The sequence below is a fragment of the Triturus cristatus genome, chromosome 7 (genome assembly GCF_964204655.1).
Source record: "Triturus cristatus chromosome 7, aTriCri1.1, whole genome shotgun sequence".
NCBI lineage: Eukaryota > Metazoa > Chordata > Amphibia > Caudata > Salamandridae > Triturus > Triturus cristatus.
The window spans coordinates 791,349,831-791,366,659 of NC_140590.1; the positions used below are offsets into that span (position 1 = coordinate 791,349,831).

Genomic DNA, 16,829 nt, shown 5'->3' on the forward strand with positions numbered 1-16,829 from the left:
CATATGGATGATGGACAACCTCCTGGTCTCTTTTGGGATTTTACATTGAGCTGAAGTCTCACCTGGGCCCCACACAGAGAATTCCCTTCAGTGGGGCCGTCCTAGACACAGAGGCGTTCATGGCTTTTCCACCACTGCAGCTAGTCCAGCACATTCAGATTATGACCCAATATTTCAGGCTTAATCCTGGGTTTTGGTGAGGATGTCCCTGAGGCTTCTAAGACTCCTAGCCATGTGCATCCTCCTCATCCCGAACGTTAGCAAGTATATGCAGACCCTGAAGTTTAACCCTATGTTCAGTGGGCCCAGTAACAGGGCTGCCTCTCCGACTCCATATCTCACAGGAGATGGCTCGATCTTCTGTGGTGTCAGTCAAGCACCAACCTGACATGGCCTCTCCCTTCCCCACTCAGAGCTTGCAATTGTAACAGGCTTATCACTGCTGGGTTGAGGTATGGTCGACTTGTGGAGGTGGGTATCAGAACCTCTGGTCTATGGCCAGATCCATTTGATTTAGAAAGCTTTCCTGTCATCCATCAATTGGAGGCGTATGCCAGTCCTTGTGGACAACACGACCACCATTGGTAACTGCAACAAACCGGGTGGAGTGGTGACCTGGATCCTGTGCCGGTAGGCCCTATGTTTGTGGAGGTAGCTGGACCACCAAGACATCTTTGAGGTACCCAACCACCTAGTTGGGTTTTTGAATGCTAGAGCAGACTAACTGAGCAAAGGTAATCTGGTGGATCATGGGTGGCATCTCCATCCAGAGGTAGCAAGGGACGCCTTTGATCAGTGGGGCATACCATTGTTAGATCGATTCTCTACTGCAGTGTCAAAAATACAGCACACTGGAGTTTCCTCCAGGAAGGTCACTGGGTGACTCATTCAGACTGCAATGGGACATGGGATTCCTGTATGCAATCCTGCCACAGCCTCACATTCTGGAGAAAGTCAGGACAGACAGAGCCCAAGTTATCTTAATAGCCCTGGATTGGGGTAGACCGTATGGTACTCAGATCTAGTTAGCACGAGTGTTTGCCCTTTAATCTGGCTACCACTTCAGAAGACCTTCTGCCTTAGCAACAGGAAAGGGTTCTGCACTCGAGTCTCCGCAACCTAATCATCGATGCACAGTGGTTGAGCAGCGGCAGTTAAATGAGTTCGATCTGCCAGCCACTCTAGACCCCTAAACCTTTCAACAAAGTCCATAAATGTAGGGCACAGGGACCACATTGTTACCTACTGTGGCGTTCTTCATATCAGCCCTCCGCAGATCAAACTTTCATATGTATAATAATGTTTGTTCTATTGTTGACCCAAAAAGACATTGCATTGGGCACAGTTAGGGTTATCTGTTGGCTCTTTCAGCCTTTTTGTGTTGATCAACCCTCTCTATTTAAATCACCTCTTGTTAGGCATTCTAATATAGGTCTGTCTCCCATGTTCCTCCTTACCCTCAAACACCCCCCACCCCCAGGTATTTGTTATCAAACAATGGGATTTGAGCGACGTGTTGCTATTTCTCATATACACACCTTTGGAGTGAGTGAACTGCAGGCAACAGCCAAACACCGCTTTCTTCCCAGACAAATGAGTGTTGAGGACTCAGGATGCCTTTTACCCGAGTTGTGACACCTTTTCACCTTGAGCAGTCCGCCACTCTGCAAATATTTTTTTGCACCAGAAGAGGACAAGATGTTCCATCCATTCACTCCCAAAGGGCTTTAAGTTTTTACCTTCACTGCATAAAAGAACATCATGTGGATGACGAGTTCTTTGTGGGATTTTCTGGAGAGAAGAAAGGGAAGGTGGTGCTGAAAAGCTCCCTGTCAAGATGAATTGTGCGCTGTGTCAAAGTCTGCTTTGTGCAGATCACAAATCAACTCCTGAATGCTTGCTGGCTCATTCCACAGGGGTCAAGGCTGTTTCCATGACATCGGCAAGGGGGTTGTCAGTTTTGTGCATCTGCCAATCTGCTACAAGGGAGTCAATGTACATATTCACGAAACGCTACTACCTTGACAGTCAGATCTGTGGGGAAGGCCATTTTGCCCACTTGGTCCTGCTAGATTTTTGAATTTCAATCCACTCCTCAGACCCTCCATCTTAGGGAGGTACTGAGGTACTTATTCCAAAGGTGAGGTGTTGAATCTGCGGTTAGAAGTATCCATCAGAAGAAGTTATTTACTTTCAGTATTGCTCTTTGTGGTGGTGACTCTATCTAATTGTAGATTTCTCACTACTCTCTCACCACTCCTTTCTGTGAAGTGAACTCTTGAACAACATAATAAGGTTCCAAGCTTGATTTTAGCATTCGGTCACATGTAATTTGTTTGAAATGCTACACACCAGAAGGCACGGAAGGAGAAAAATTATGGAACTAACGTCACCACGCAGGGATGAGGCTTGTATGCAGCTCTGCTCCATCACTTCTGGGTGGGACACAGCCACCTATTGACTTGGACGAGCATTGGTGTAAAATTCCCAAAATCCAGTCCGATTCCTGTGGGGAATCTAAAGCTGAGAAATGTACGGTAAGGAAGTGCTTCTTATGATGTGCTGTGCCCACGTTGTCTTGTGAAATAATGTGGAAAATTGGTTGCTTTTCTGAGGCAATGAAAGTATTTCCACCATTCAAGAAGTCATGCCTTCCGCATCTGAATTTGTTATCCAACAATGGATAGCTCATAAATTCACATCTCACGCTCTGAATTTTTCTCTGTAAAGATGGAAATCCCTGTTAAAATGTGATCGCAGTATTTAAGGAAAGCTCTAAAATTAACAGACTAGTATGTGTCGCCTATCGACATGGAATGCTTAAAACCCCTCGGCAGGACATTTCCTTGAGGTTTTCTCCCAAGTGACATATGAAGGAAATCTGTGAAGCAGATTCAAGCTTTTTTAAAGATTTCAGCTGGGCAAGGCATATTGGGAGAAAAATCTCGTTAGGGTTGTCTTAGTCTTACCTGCCAGATAAGAGACATTTAGAGGTTTTCTCTTTCTCCTCTCAGCTGCCCGTTAGTGCCTGTACCTGAGTTGCTGAGCCAGAAGAAAGTCTGTTTCAGTTGGTGAATTCCTTCCAAAGGTAAAAGTCTCTAATTAGAGGATCAGGGACACAGGACGGTATCCGTTTATTTGAGGGATGTATTCATTGTTTGTATTCAAACATGCTTCTCAAGAATGTGTACTCTTTTGAAGAAAAAAAAAAAAAGCTCACAGAAGAGACATTTTAGTTCTTAAGGATCATACCCATCTTTGAAATTGCCTGTCTGATGAGCAACAAACACAACTTTTCTGGCAGATACTAAAGAGAACGTTCTCGTAAACTTCGTTTCTGGGTGAAAGTTTGACCTTAGCGTGCTTTCTCAGAAATCTCTTGTCGACAGGACAGACAGCTGTTAAAAAGGAACCAAAATGTCTTTTGCTTTTAAAATTAACTATTTGCTCGTCAACTGTCTTCCTTCTCCGGACCCTCAGTATACCACATCTTCTATCACTGCCTTATAAATGACTTCTGTGTTAACAATACCTTTGGAAACTATTTCCACTTCAATATTTTTCAATGATTGATCTGTCAAAAAGTCTTTCATGACCACCTTCCAACTCATCAACTACCAGGAAGAATTCTATTTATTGACAATAACAGTGAAAGCAAATTCGACTGAGCTAATAAGGGAGTTGGATTATTAAATATTTAAATGCAAAGGAAATGAGAAGGATGCATGTTTCATTCATTGAAAACTAATTAATGAAAAGAGTCGACTATAAAAGTTATTACAATTAATTCAGTTAAATAAGTGACCTCCAGCAGTGAATCAGACAGACATAAATTGCACAAACGTAAGTCAGAATTTGTGGAACTAAAAAAGACAACATAAAAAAGAAAATACACGCTTGTAAGGATGCCGAACAGATGATTCAAGCAATAAAATGAGGGTTCCGGCCTCCTTGAAAAGGTGCAGTGTATCAAAGCAAATATATATCAAATGATCAAGATTTTTACAAGACGTACACCAGTATTGCTTGTATTGGATAGGGCAAAACAGTCAATTGCAAAAGCTTTGGGACTTTTCAAACAGGACGTTGGCGTTGAAAGCGAGTTTTATTTCTTATACCACCAGAGAAAAGTCAAATAAGGATTCATGCAAAGCAGTTTCCTTTCCATAATGTCGACATGTTTTGACCCTCTTGTGGCTTTATGGGCATTTCATCAGCAATATTACAGGGTTACACATATCCTAACTGCCCCTGTGATGCTCTTGGTAAGTCACTTCGCACTACAGCTTGGAAATCTTAAGGAGATAACCTCCAGAAAGTTTAAATGTCTCAAATGCTACTTATTTCCTGCCTGATAGACTTGAACAACGAGGTTAATAATCTTTGGCTACTAATATGTATGGATTTTAAACAATTCAAAGCATGTGAATATATGACAGATGCCAGGTTTGGAGCATTGTAATACAGGCAGTTATCGTTTTTGCTATCAATGCTGTTCATGTTTTGTTTACGTTTTGTATCTATATTTTTACTGCTTACAGTTGCTGTTTCATCTCTCATACGATGTGACCCTGGCAGTGCTCAACTCCCTAATTTCCATCTGGGATGAAGCAGTAAGAGCTTTCCTCAGGGTAGTGACACGGTGCTTTGATGCTGGACAATTCCACCTCATGCAGGAAATGTGCTCCCTTATTCTTCCTCAAGGTATGCATGGGTTAAAGGTGGGTGGAACACAGATGTCAAAGCTTATAGCTTCATTCGAAAACCAGAGAAATTAGTACTTCTCTGTCCAAAGATTTTCATTAATATTCATAAACGCTGAGTAGCCCACCCAAGCACGGGTCCATAACCCTTATATAGGTGAAGGGAAAAGACGCAAAAAAGACAATACAAAACAAGCATTGGCATAGCCAATAGGTCTCGACTTTGGGACCTTAGAAGTGTTTAGCCATGCAACACTTGCATAACTAAATACTTATAAGGTCCCAAAAGCGAGACCTATTGGCTATGCCAAGCAGCCGTGCGGCCGTGAAAGTGATCGCGATCATGATCCAACATCAAAGCGGCCGCGAAAGTGAAAGTAATCGCAGTAAAGCGCACATGCACTGTAGCTCTAGGCTGGCCTGGTAGCACTTTTTGGAGCCCTCTCAATAAGTCTCGCCAGACCAGCGCATGCGCTGGGTCAGGCGAGACCTAAAAAGTTAATCCTTTAAATGGGCATGACTTGCTTTCGGATTTAAAAAAAATAATTAAATTAAACAGTCAAATATTTTAAAATTCCATTATAAACTTGGAGGTTTCAAAATAAACATATAGCAGCGTTGCCGCTCTGAAACAACTCCTCTCATCATACTTTTAAATTAAGAAAAATTAAGTAAATTGTCATAGACATGCAGCCTAGCATAGAGAAAAAACTGTGTAGTAATTTAAATTTACATTTTTAGTATGTTGAATGTTTAATTCAAAGTGTTCTGTGAGCCACTATTCGAATATTTATGATTATTAATGAAGATACCCTTGAAAGAGAACTGGTGTTAGGGGCAAGTAACGTTTTCTTCTCTATTTCTTACCAGTGTGTGTTTGACACGCATACAGAGAATGCTGTAATTATTTGACATGTGAGCAAACCTCCACTTCTGCCACCCTCTCACAGTTTGAAGGTTATTTCTCTTGCTATTAGCCACCCTCTCACAGTTTGAAGGTTATTTCTCTTGCCATTAGCCCTGGGAAGGGTTGTCGACTATGTGAGAGGAAGAGAAGTGAAGTACCGCCGGTGGCTTTCTGTACACTTTTCTAGCATCTGATAACATGGCGGTATGCATACCTTACATTAGGAGGGGTACTGACAGCAAATGAAAACTTAATCTGAACACCTTATCTCAGAGGGCCTTATTTGGGTCTTCACAAATCACCTTCTGGATGTGTGTGACATCATCAAAGGTAGCTGTCTTGATACAGGGATCTGTTTCTGCAAAATTATCATCCCAGGTTGATACTTTTAACTTTCATTGTTTTTTTTATTTCAGGGTCTAAAGGTAAATCAATTTTACTTAGTACCTTACAATTACTTTAGTGCCATCAAGGTAAAATGTAGTACAGGAGAATGCTATCCAGCATCCTGACGAGTTACTCCTATCTGATAGATGCTTCTACTGCAGATTCCTTACCTTTGAATATCCCCAGACATCAGACTGGATTCGGTAGATTTTCAAGCAGTACCCCTGCGTACCGGTAGGTGGCGTCGTTCAGTTCTGCACCAGAAGTGACGTACGCTGTACCTTTATGGGCTCCAACTCGGCACGCTGATGTCATTTCTTACCTTTCCACACAATATAACGCTGATCCAGATTGAGCTACCCCTCATTCACTTTGTGATTGGTCTTTTTTGATTTTTTTGGACCATTTGTCTGGTGGGAGGATGTCTCCCAAGAAACTAGCTGGTTTCAAACCATGTAGGGTCTGACATGGGCAAATGTCAGTGACAGACCCCCACTTCGTATGTTTGCTGCAACTGTGACAGGACTCCAAGGCGTGTGAGATTTGCCGCAACATGCACCCGAAGGCGCTGAGGGAGCGATCCCTAAATCTCCTCGCTGCCCAACGCTCTGCTCCGCGACACTCAAGGTCACTTTCTTATTTGATGACCTGGGAATGTTCGTGGAGCCCGTCCCCGCATTCCTCATCTTACTGTAATTCATCGGAGAAGTCGATTAAGTCTCACAAGCAGAAGACGTCTTAGAAGCCCAAGCGTTCTTAGACTTCCTCATGTCTGTCAAAGTCATCTGACAAGATAAGGTAGCGTCGGCACTCCAGGTCCCGCGAGTCAGCATGGGTCTGAACTTGGGTCGGGTTCACGCGTTCTCAAATTTGCCTGAGTGACCCCTGCCTAGTTAAGGAGTTTTATGAGGCTATGCGCCTCATTTATGGATGTCTCGGCCCCTCTGAAGTACCTTCAGGCCCCGTGGGTGCGGGAGGGGCCCCTACTGGAACCACGTCAGTGGGTTCGTCCTCGCCTCAGTGCCAGTCTGGTCCCAAGGATCCCTCTGTGGATCTGGAGCTGAGCCGCATGCGAGACTGAGACCTTCCTCGGCACCTACTCCAGTCCCTTATGCAGTGCCATCTCTACCGTCATCCCCAGCTCTGATACGAAGCCAGATGGGCATTGTTCGACACCCCATCCGCCACAGACCGAGGACATCCTAATTGGATAGACCTGGAGAGGGATAAGTTTGGGAGGTGTCTATGGACCCTTTCGGAGAAAAACCAGTTGAGGAGGACAACTGGTATGAGGAACTGGTGTGGCTTCCCCTCCTGCTGTTGCCATGGAGGAATAAGCCTCTTTTGCTATGGTGGTGCGCAGGGTGGCTGAGTTTCCCGGACCTTGTCCTGCCCTCAGTGGCAGTCAAAACGAAGGTTTTGAGAGAGGTGCTTGAGCCGGCAGTTTCCACTTCAGAACCTTTACTCCCGTTTAATGACGATCTTAAGGACGTCCTATTGGAGTCTGGTCTAAGCCCTGCACAGGCGCTCCTGTGAATAGGACAATTGACCGCTGCCATCATCCCACTTCTGGGCATCCCAGTTTCCTTACCCAGCACCCCAACCTGTAGAGCTTGGTGGTCCAAGCATCCTCATCCCACCTTCACCCTGGTGTATTCCTGATCACTCCAGCTGATATGAAATCCAAAATGCTGGACACCTTCAGTAAGAAAATGTTCTCTTCCACCAGCTTGGCATTGCGGTCGGTGAACACTGCGTGCCATTGTTCCCAAACTCTATGGGAATTGTTGTGCAGGTGCTACCCATGGCCCCAGAAGAGGCACTAGCCATACTTTCACAGGTAGCTGTCGATGGGAATGATGCAGTAAAGTTCTCCATCAGATATGGGCTTGGCATGACTGACTTTACTAGGCAGAGCCATTTCATTTTAGGTGGCCCTTCAGGTCTACGTCTAGTTGAGAATATCTGATTTCAAAGGGGATGTCCACGCTTTCAGCATGGACATGCCCTTTGATGGCTGTTGCCTATTTGAAGACAAGACGGATTCAGCGCTAGCGTGCTTTAAGGACTGCAGAGCTCCAGCCAGGTCCTTGGGCTTGTCTATGGACCTGTGTCCACCTTAATCCGCCTTCCACTCCTTTCGTGACTACGGAAGGTGTCTCCATCCACGGCCATACCCTCCCAGGCATGCCCATACCCTCCCAGGCATGCCTATACCCTCCCTGGCATGCCCATACCCTCCCTGCCACTACGTTCAGCAGGCTTCAAAGCCTTTTCATGTCCGAAAGCAGGTCCTAGCAACCACGTGGGACAGGCCATCAGGCCAACCCCAGCCGCTGCCTTCAAGCCTCTTTAGTCGGACCTTGGACCATCATGGATACCCAGTGGAAGGCAGGAAGTGCCATCACATCCCCTACTGGCAGTCAGTAACAACAGACCAGTGGGTACTCCCTTCCCTTTGAGACATTCCCTCACATACAACCAGCTGACAGAGGACCATCCCTCCCTGCTCTATCAAGAAGTGCAGGCTCTCTTGTCCAAAGGAGCTATAGAGAGGGTGCCAGCATCAGAAGTAGGTCTTGGTTGCTGTTCTCCCTACTTTCTTGTGCCAAAGAAGGACGAAGGACTCTTTGCTGTCCTAGAACTGCACCTTCTCAACCTCTTCTTAAAAAAGGAGAGATTCAAAATGCTTACACTTGCCTAAGTGTTGTCTGCCTTAGATCCAGGAGAATGAATGTTGTGTTGGAATTACAGGACATTTATTTTCACATCCCAGTCTGCGGAAGTCAGGAATTTCAATCTTCCCCCTACATAAATGACTGGTTGTTGAAGGCAGGCTCCTCTCAGGCAGTCGTCTCCCACCTTCAGACTATGGCGATCCTACTGCGGCGCTGGACACAGTGCAGTTTCGGGCCCATCCTCCCGAGCGGGGAGTCCAGGATATTCAGGCTATGATACCAGTGTTTCAACCTCTATCCTGGATTTTGATGAGACTGATTCTGAGTCTGGTGGGCCTCCTGCATCCTGCTGTTAACATGCCCGCTGGCATGTGCGGGCTCTGCAGTAGGACCGGACTGCCCAATGGGTGCAGCATCAGGGGAATCTCTCCGACATGGTCCAAATCCCGGAGGGATCTGCTAAGGATCTGCAGTGGTGGCTAACGAACCACTATTGGGTCAGTGGCAGAATCCTTTCCGTTCCCCAACCAGAGGTGACTGTAGTGACAGATGTGTCACTTGTGGACTGTAGTGGCCACCTGGAAGAGGTGAAGATCAGAGGGCTCTGGTCTCCGGTGGAGTCCAAGCTTCACATAAACCTGTTGAAGCTTTGGGCGATCCGATTGGCATTAAAAGCCTTTCTTCCTTCAATCACGGAAAGACTGGTGCAGGTGTTTACGGACAACATCACTGCCATGTGGTACTGAAACAAAATGGGCAGGGTGGGGTCATGGACCCTGTGTCAAGAGGCCCTGTGCCATCTAGACATGGCTGGAACATCAGGGCGGCATTTCCCTGGTGATTCAACACCTGGCGGGCTCTCTGAACGCCAGTGTGCAAACTCAACCGAAGATGCCTTGCGATTCACGAATGACAGCTCCACCTAGAGGTGGTCCAAGGTCTCTTTTATCAGTGGGGAGAGCCATGGTTAGATCTGTTTGCCACTGCCAAAAACGCGCAGTGTCAGCAGTTCTGTATGCTATTTCCAAGGCGGCTTTCACTCGGAGGCGCTTTTCGTCTGAAGTGGAGTTCCGGCCTCCTGGATATCTTTCTGCCAATACAACTAGTGTCCAGAGTCCTCAAGAAGATCAGGAGCAACGGGGCCCAAGTCATTCTTGTGGTTCTGGATTGGGCACAGAGAGTCTGGTATCCCGAGCTATTGAGCATCACTATCGGTCTTCCAATAAGGCTACCTCTTTGGGAAGATCTTCTGTCACAGCAACAGAGTAGGGTCCTTCACCCAAACCTGGTGCACGCCACCTCCATGAGTGGAGATTGAGCATCGACAGTTGACCGCATTCGACCTTACTCCCAAAGTCTGTGATGTTATTCTGGCAGCCAGGCGCCCCTCCACCAAGACAGTATACGCCTGCCGTTGTGAAAAGTTTGTATCATTGTCTGCCTCTCACAATGTTGACCCCTTGTCTGCAACTCTATCATGAGTTCTTTTGTTTGCACTGTCTATGGCCCAGCAGGGCTTTGCTTTGGGCCCAATTAAGGGTTACCTGTCTGCCTTCGCAGCATTTTTGCAGCAGCCGGACAAACCTTCTCTCTTTAAGTCACCGGTTGTGGCTAGGTTTCTTAAAGGCCTGCTGCATATGTTTCCACCTAAGCTTTTTATTATGCCTCAGTAGGACCTCAACCTGTTCCTTACCTCTCCCCGTGTGTGCCCCCTTTGAGCCTCTACATATACATAATGTCCTCTTAGGCTGTTGGCCATCAAAACTGCTTTTTCAGTAGCAATAACATTGGCCACATGGGTCAGCGAACTCCAGGTGCTCTCGGCGCACCCTCCCTATACCACCTTTTACCTATACAAACTGGTCCTCCGAACACATGCCGCTTTCCTTTAGGCCATAACATCACCCTGCCTACCTTCTTTGCTCCTCCTCATCCCTCCAAAGAAGAGGAGGGACTCCACCGCCTGGATCCAACATGAACATTGTTTTTCTGCCTTGACCACACGAAGGAGTTCTTGGTGGAAGATAAACTCTAAGTGGGTTATATGGAAGCTAAAAAGGGGAAAAACACCTCTTGATGGATTTTCCTGTGTATTAAGATCATTCTACGCATTGGCCAACGAAACAGCCACCTGAGGGCTTGCTTGTTTACTCTACCAGAGCCAATGCAACGACCATTGTGTTAGCCATGGAGTTCCTCTCCTGGACATCTCAGCGACGTGGGCATTCCTGCACACCTTCACATATTACCTAGACAATCAGTTTTGTTGAAACAGGCACTTTGCCTGTTCGGTCCTGCAGGACTTTTTGATTTAATCGATTTCGAAGACCCGCCTCTAGGGATGTATTGCTTGGGTATCTATTTGAAAGTAAGGTATCTGTGGCTAGAAGTCTCTATCAAATGAACAAGCTACTTACCTCTATAAGCCTTAATTGGTAGAGAGACTTTCCAGCAGCAGATTCAATACCGACCTTCCCAACCTCCCCGCTCTGCTTACCTGGTTAGTTATGAGGGACACGCCCTTTCAGGGCCTTAGTCTTTTCCACACCAGTGATCCGTTCTTATGGTGGCTCTGCGCTCCTGGCGTAGAAAGTCACAAAAGTAACTGACATCAGTGCTCCGAGGTTGTGTCTATATAGGTACCGCACACGTCACTTCTGGCGCAGACGACGCAGACATTGCATGAACTGAATGATGCCACCTACCGGCGTGCCGGGGTACTGCTCAAATCTTCTGAATCCAATCTGACACCTGGGTATATTCAAAGGTTAGAAATCTGTGGCTAGATAGTCTCTACCAGATAAGGCGTTACTGGAGGTAAATAACTTCTTCTTTTCTGCCTTTTCCAAAAGCATACAGGTGTGCTCAGTTTTTTTAGGCCGGGCACACACACGTTTTATAATCCAAATAAATGCTTCTCCCTCATGTTCCCATCAACAAAAATTTATGCTAACCAATATTAGTAGTAAGCAATATTAGCATGCATTCGGCAAACAAAGTAAGTTTGTTTAGTAGCACATTTACCAAATTGAAAGCTGTCCAAATGTCAGCCAGTGAAGTGAATGCACTGATCACTATACTGCCTCAAAAAGTCACATAGTTCACATGTTTACTGCATGTCATGTGAGGGGGGTGTCTTTCAGAGCTCTGCCCTTATGTCATCAGATAGTCTGTTTTCCTGTTTTAATATCCAACATTCCCTAGAAGTCATGTACTGTACTCTACTGCATCCTTTAATGCTGATGAGTGTTGTTTCAGGGGGGTTTGGTCCAGGCAATTGTGTTCAGATCATAGTTAGACTTCAGAGGCAAAGAAATCTGATTACAGGACCTGTGCTACCTGTGGCCTCAAGAGGATGTACTGTGCGATCCTCACAAAGAGAGCCTGTAATGTGTGCACCATCATTATAATTATGCCACACTTCCTCAGCAAATATTGTCAGTGAGTAGGGAAAGAGGATGGCTTTAGCTCCTTAGTGAAGTACCCCCAAAAGATGCTGTCTCTTGTATGGCGGTTTCAGCGAGGAGTTCTGTCCCTGTGCCTTCCTTGAAGGCACAAAAAAGAAAATGTGAATTGAACATTTGTAAATCTTAAGTAAGTAACCTCGCCTGGAGAGCTGGCTTCCTGTTTCAAGGAACCTCTCACAAACCATCGAAAAACTTTGCAGGATCCTCAAGAAAAGGTTTTGAGTTCCCATTGCACTTACAGGATTAGCTATGCCCATTCTTCCTGGCCACACCTCACAGTAAAGTTACTTTTGAATCAGCCAAACTAGTTTTGGGAAACTGAAACAGAAAGTTCAGATGACAGCAATGGTGCAGAGGCTTTTGATGCCACCGATAGTCCCACACTGCGAAATATATGCCAGAGGAAAGGAAATGTGTTACAATTTCCAGAACACTGTCATAAGAAAAAAAGAAATTGAGTTAGGAGAGAGCCGCCATGCCTACCTGCAAGGGAAGGTACTTGGAATACGGATACTGTTATGTCTTTGAGGAACATCCTTATTACCAGGAACCTCGAATGATTTTGGTCCTGGCAGATTTTATAACAGCTTTACACAACATGCCATTTATGCTAATTCACCAGATCCACTACATCCCCAATGATCATGGCACCCCTTTAACCTCTTCTACCTGGCACTCTGCATGCTGAAGAAGGCACAACAGAAGGGGAGAGAGAATGAAGGGAAAGGTGTGTTTACCAATCATAAGGGCGGTGATCAATCTCTAAAGATACAGAGGCTGATGAAAAGCGGGCCCATTTGGCCCTCATCAAAGGGCAATCAACATCTGTCTGATTGGTCACCTGCCAACCTTGCTCCTGCAGAGTTCCATAGCCTGGCAGACTAAGCCTGAAAAGATTAGCTCTAGCATTCACAGCCCTGCCTGATTTGAGCTGGTGGTTGCCAGTGGATCCAACCGGCACACATTTTTGGTGACTGGCACTTATTTTAACTCCTTGTACATTTCTTCAAGAGAAAGAGAGGGAAAATACACAAAGAGGAAAGGAGAATGGGAAAGACCAAGAAATCACCACAAAGGGAGAAGTAGAAATCTGCAAGAGATAGATAAAGGGACAGGGAGCGTCTGGCAGTTGATTAAAGAGGTGTGCGGTGAATTCCAGTGTGTGGTGAACTCCAGATTACACAGCCTTGGTATTCTGAGCAGAGCTTTGAGCACCGGCATTTATTTTTCTACAAATTAACCACTGACTATTGGCCAAAAGAAACTAACAGTTTAAATATGATTCATCCTTGTGAGAAAGAAAAGAGGGGTCTGGCAATAAATTCATGAACAAACCATTGTTTTAGATGGTAACCCTACAAATGAGTCTTACAGATGCTTCAAGAGTGAGAATTTCTAACCGCATTAGACCTGCAGGATGTAGCCTTCACATCCATGCTCATCCAAAACACTTACTGCTCTTGGTTTCTCGGTGGCCTGGTGAAATTATGCTTTGTGTCCTTCTCACAATTCTGGAGGAAGGCAGAGCTGAATGGATTGGTAAGTAGAAGTCAATAAACTTAGCACGAGTAGTCCATTAGATCCCTTTTCTGCAGCGGGCCACCTACCTACCCTGCTCTTACCTAAATGGCTCTGCCTTTATTCAAAAGCATAGTCCGGACTTGTCAGGCTGTGTGTGTGTACATGGGAAAGAGAACTTTGACAAAGCCTGGCCGCACAGGACTATGTTCCTTAATCTTTTTGTTTTTTTAAATTAACTTTTGGGCAAAAATATCTGTTAGTCCCATTTGTCTTGAGGAAGAGGGATCCAGGGTGCCTTATTCTTTTTTCCAGACTACAACTTTGATTGCCCTATGGGATTTATGCTTTTCTTAGGTTAGCAGCTTAGAAGACATGTGAGTGCTACTTCATAATGTGTAGTAATTTCTGTTCTAACTAAGCTGAAATTCTGTTTTCTTTCTTGCATGCTAGGCTGTGATTTCCTTACAAGTGTTCTGGATGAGAGCAACGATCAGAGTATGGCTGCCTTGAGGAGTCTTCAGGCTTTCATCTCTTATGGACTACTTTACGAGCAATGGTGGAGTCAGCAGACTCCTGAAAATGAGCTGGAGATGGGTGTTAAAGCTGCACCCAGTCTTGAGAAACCGCATACCTCTGAATTGGATTCCAGTCCTGTACAGAACTGCCCTGATGAGGCAGAGGAGCATAAAGTTGTTGCCCCTTGTGATCACACCACTGTTGAACCAGACAGGTTGGATGCACCCGTAGCAGGCATGGTAGGTGGAATGCCTTTCACGGACATTAAAAATATTGAAGTTAATCTAAGTTACATGGACGTATCACATGTAGCTCTGGGAGAGGACAGTTCTGCCTCAGCAAGCAAATACATTGAAATTGAAGCAGCCAACACAGACATAAATGCATCTTGCCCAGAAGGCACACAGGCTGCAGCCAATGAGAGCATTGGTGAAGAAATGTGTGAGAATGAGTGCACTAAGGGACCCTTGGAAGACAACCTGCTTATCATACACCCTGATTGCAAAGTTGTAGAAGAAGGGCAGATTGACAGCACCTCAGCAGGCAAAGGGGATTACTTGCCTGTCACAGCCATTAGGAGCACATGTATAAAAGGAGAAATAGACAGCACTTTAGTTGGCAGCAGTGATGTGCAGCTTGCCCCAGTAACTGTAATGGATAGCACTTTAGCAGGCCGGACTAACAGCCTTCTTGTCACAGCCACTGAGAGCACAGAGACAGAAGCAGGCGATGCAGTGAGGTCCTTGGCAGGAGGGGGTGATTGTCCCGTTGATGTATTCACAAACGTGCAAGCAAGCAAAACTGCGCCTGCAGGTGCAGATATGGGAGTTTGGCACTCTGATGCTTTGAGTAAGGACCAAAGGACAGTTCTGGGCATAAAAGTCAGTGCGCAGCCCAGTTGTGAGAAGCCGCTGCAGTTGCAGGGCTGCAAAGTTCTGATTTCTGACCTCCATGCTGCATTCCAGAATGTGCAGAGAGAGGTTGCGTCTGTGCAGGAGATGTTTGCAGGCCTTATACAACAGCACCAGAGAAACCAACTTCAGACCTCTATACAGGAGAGCAGTTCAGAATCCGAACTTCCAGTCCAAGTGGCATCTGGTGCACAGCAGCCAAACACTCAGAGGTAGGTGATTGTGCGTATGGATAACTAATAGTACACAATGGGAAAAGATTGTTGCCAAAGGTAGGTTGGAGAGTGTATGTTTAGAATGAGTGTACTTGAGTATGTATGCAGCTGTTACACTGGTAATGGCACTTGGTAGAAAGTCGCTGGCAGACTCTAAATAAATAGTGTGGAGTATTATAGGTGGAAAAAGACAAAACTATGAGTTTGAAGCTGAACAGTGGGCAGAGCCCAGCAGTATGGGAATATGACACTGGTATGATGATAGGGGAGTTTCAAGAGCTTTAGTTTAAACCATAGGCGAGGTGTTATGAAGATCGCATCAGAAGTATGTAGATGGATGCAGGAAATGGACACAGGTTTAGGGAGCAGAACCAGGTGTTTGGAGGTGTGCAGTGGGAGTAGAACCAGTCATTGTGATCTGGTAAGGCAGCATAATCAAGCATATGAAGTTGGTGACAGAGTCGGTCGAGGTGTCATGGAGTGCGGGAGGGGATGCAGAAACAGAAGAAATTAACTGGACGGCAGACTAAGGATATAGCCAGGTATAGGGAGCCTGGGGACAGAACCGGGTGTTTGGACGTGGGGCCAGCATGCAGAATTAAGACTGGAGTTTGGGTGAGGGATACAGAAGATGTGAAGAGCTGGGGTGGGAGAATGGTGGAGAGGTTTCATAACCAGGAGTAAGATACATTTTGTGGCAGGATAAAGCCCATGGTAAGGAGCAAAGTGAGATAGAGCCAGGCACTCTCCACCTTGTGCGACCAACCTGAAATACAATGCTTGAATTGATAAGTCTGAGAAACATTGACTAGTGGATGATATACAAGTGAAAGTGAGGGTAGTTTGTGATATCTTCGATAAGTGGGGATGGAGAGGATTGGATAATAAAGTAGGGTAGGTGTGTAAGTTGGGGTTAGTGGGTGTCGAGAGTGGCCATAAGATCCAGTGACTAGAAATTGATACTGATAGGATAGTGAAGCACCATGTGAAGGGAAGCCTTCTGTGAAGGGAGTGGATGAGAACTTATATCTGTTTCCGAAGCTCATTTGTGTAGAATGCAAAATACAATCGGCTCTGGGTCAACTCCTTTCTAACGATTGGTTGTCCGTACTGTCTATCTCCGTTCAATGGCTTTCCTTCCTATTCTTGTGTTTGTCCTGCCCCTGAAGCATAGCTTCTTTGCATCAGTTCTAAGTGGAATACATTTATCCTTCCACTTCTGAAGCAGGGAGCTAGTTTTTCATTTGTTTTAGCACTCCATTGGAGGACAGCAATTCTTCTCTTCATATTACCTCATCCATCTTCCTCTTGTCCACTGCTCTCCCGCCCCTCCTGTTGCATTATTGTATATGCTTATCTTCCCCTCCCTCCGGTATTGCTTGTGTGAGTGCTCAGCAGCTGCTAGCCCATTCACTTCCCCGTCCTCCACTCTTCTCCCCGCGCATTATTTAGTTAACTTTTCAGTTTTTTCTATAAGAGCCCGGAAGCTGCCCTCTGGTGCCTGGCCGTTAGCTTTACTGTTGA

At 45.7% G+C, this 16,829-nt stretch overlaps 1 protein-coding gene across 2 annotated transcripts in view; it reads left to right on the forward strand.

The window, feature by feature from the left end:
- The window catches only part of GEMIN5 (gem nuclear organelle associated protein 5), a 260,780-nt gene that overhangs the window by 189,106 nt on the left and 54,845 nt on the right, over positions 1-16,829 (forward strand). For both annotated transcript variants that reach the window (XM_085617620.1, XM_085617621.1), the window contains exons 26-27: positions 4,542-4,704; positions 14,114-15,302. In XM_085617620.1, the coding sequence (XP_085473746.1) occupies positions 4,542-4,704; positions 14,114-15,302 (1,352 nt within the window). The remainder of the gene's footprint in view (positions 1-4,541; positions 4,705-14,113; positions 15,303-16,829) is intronic.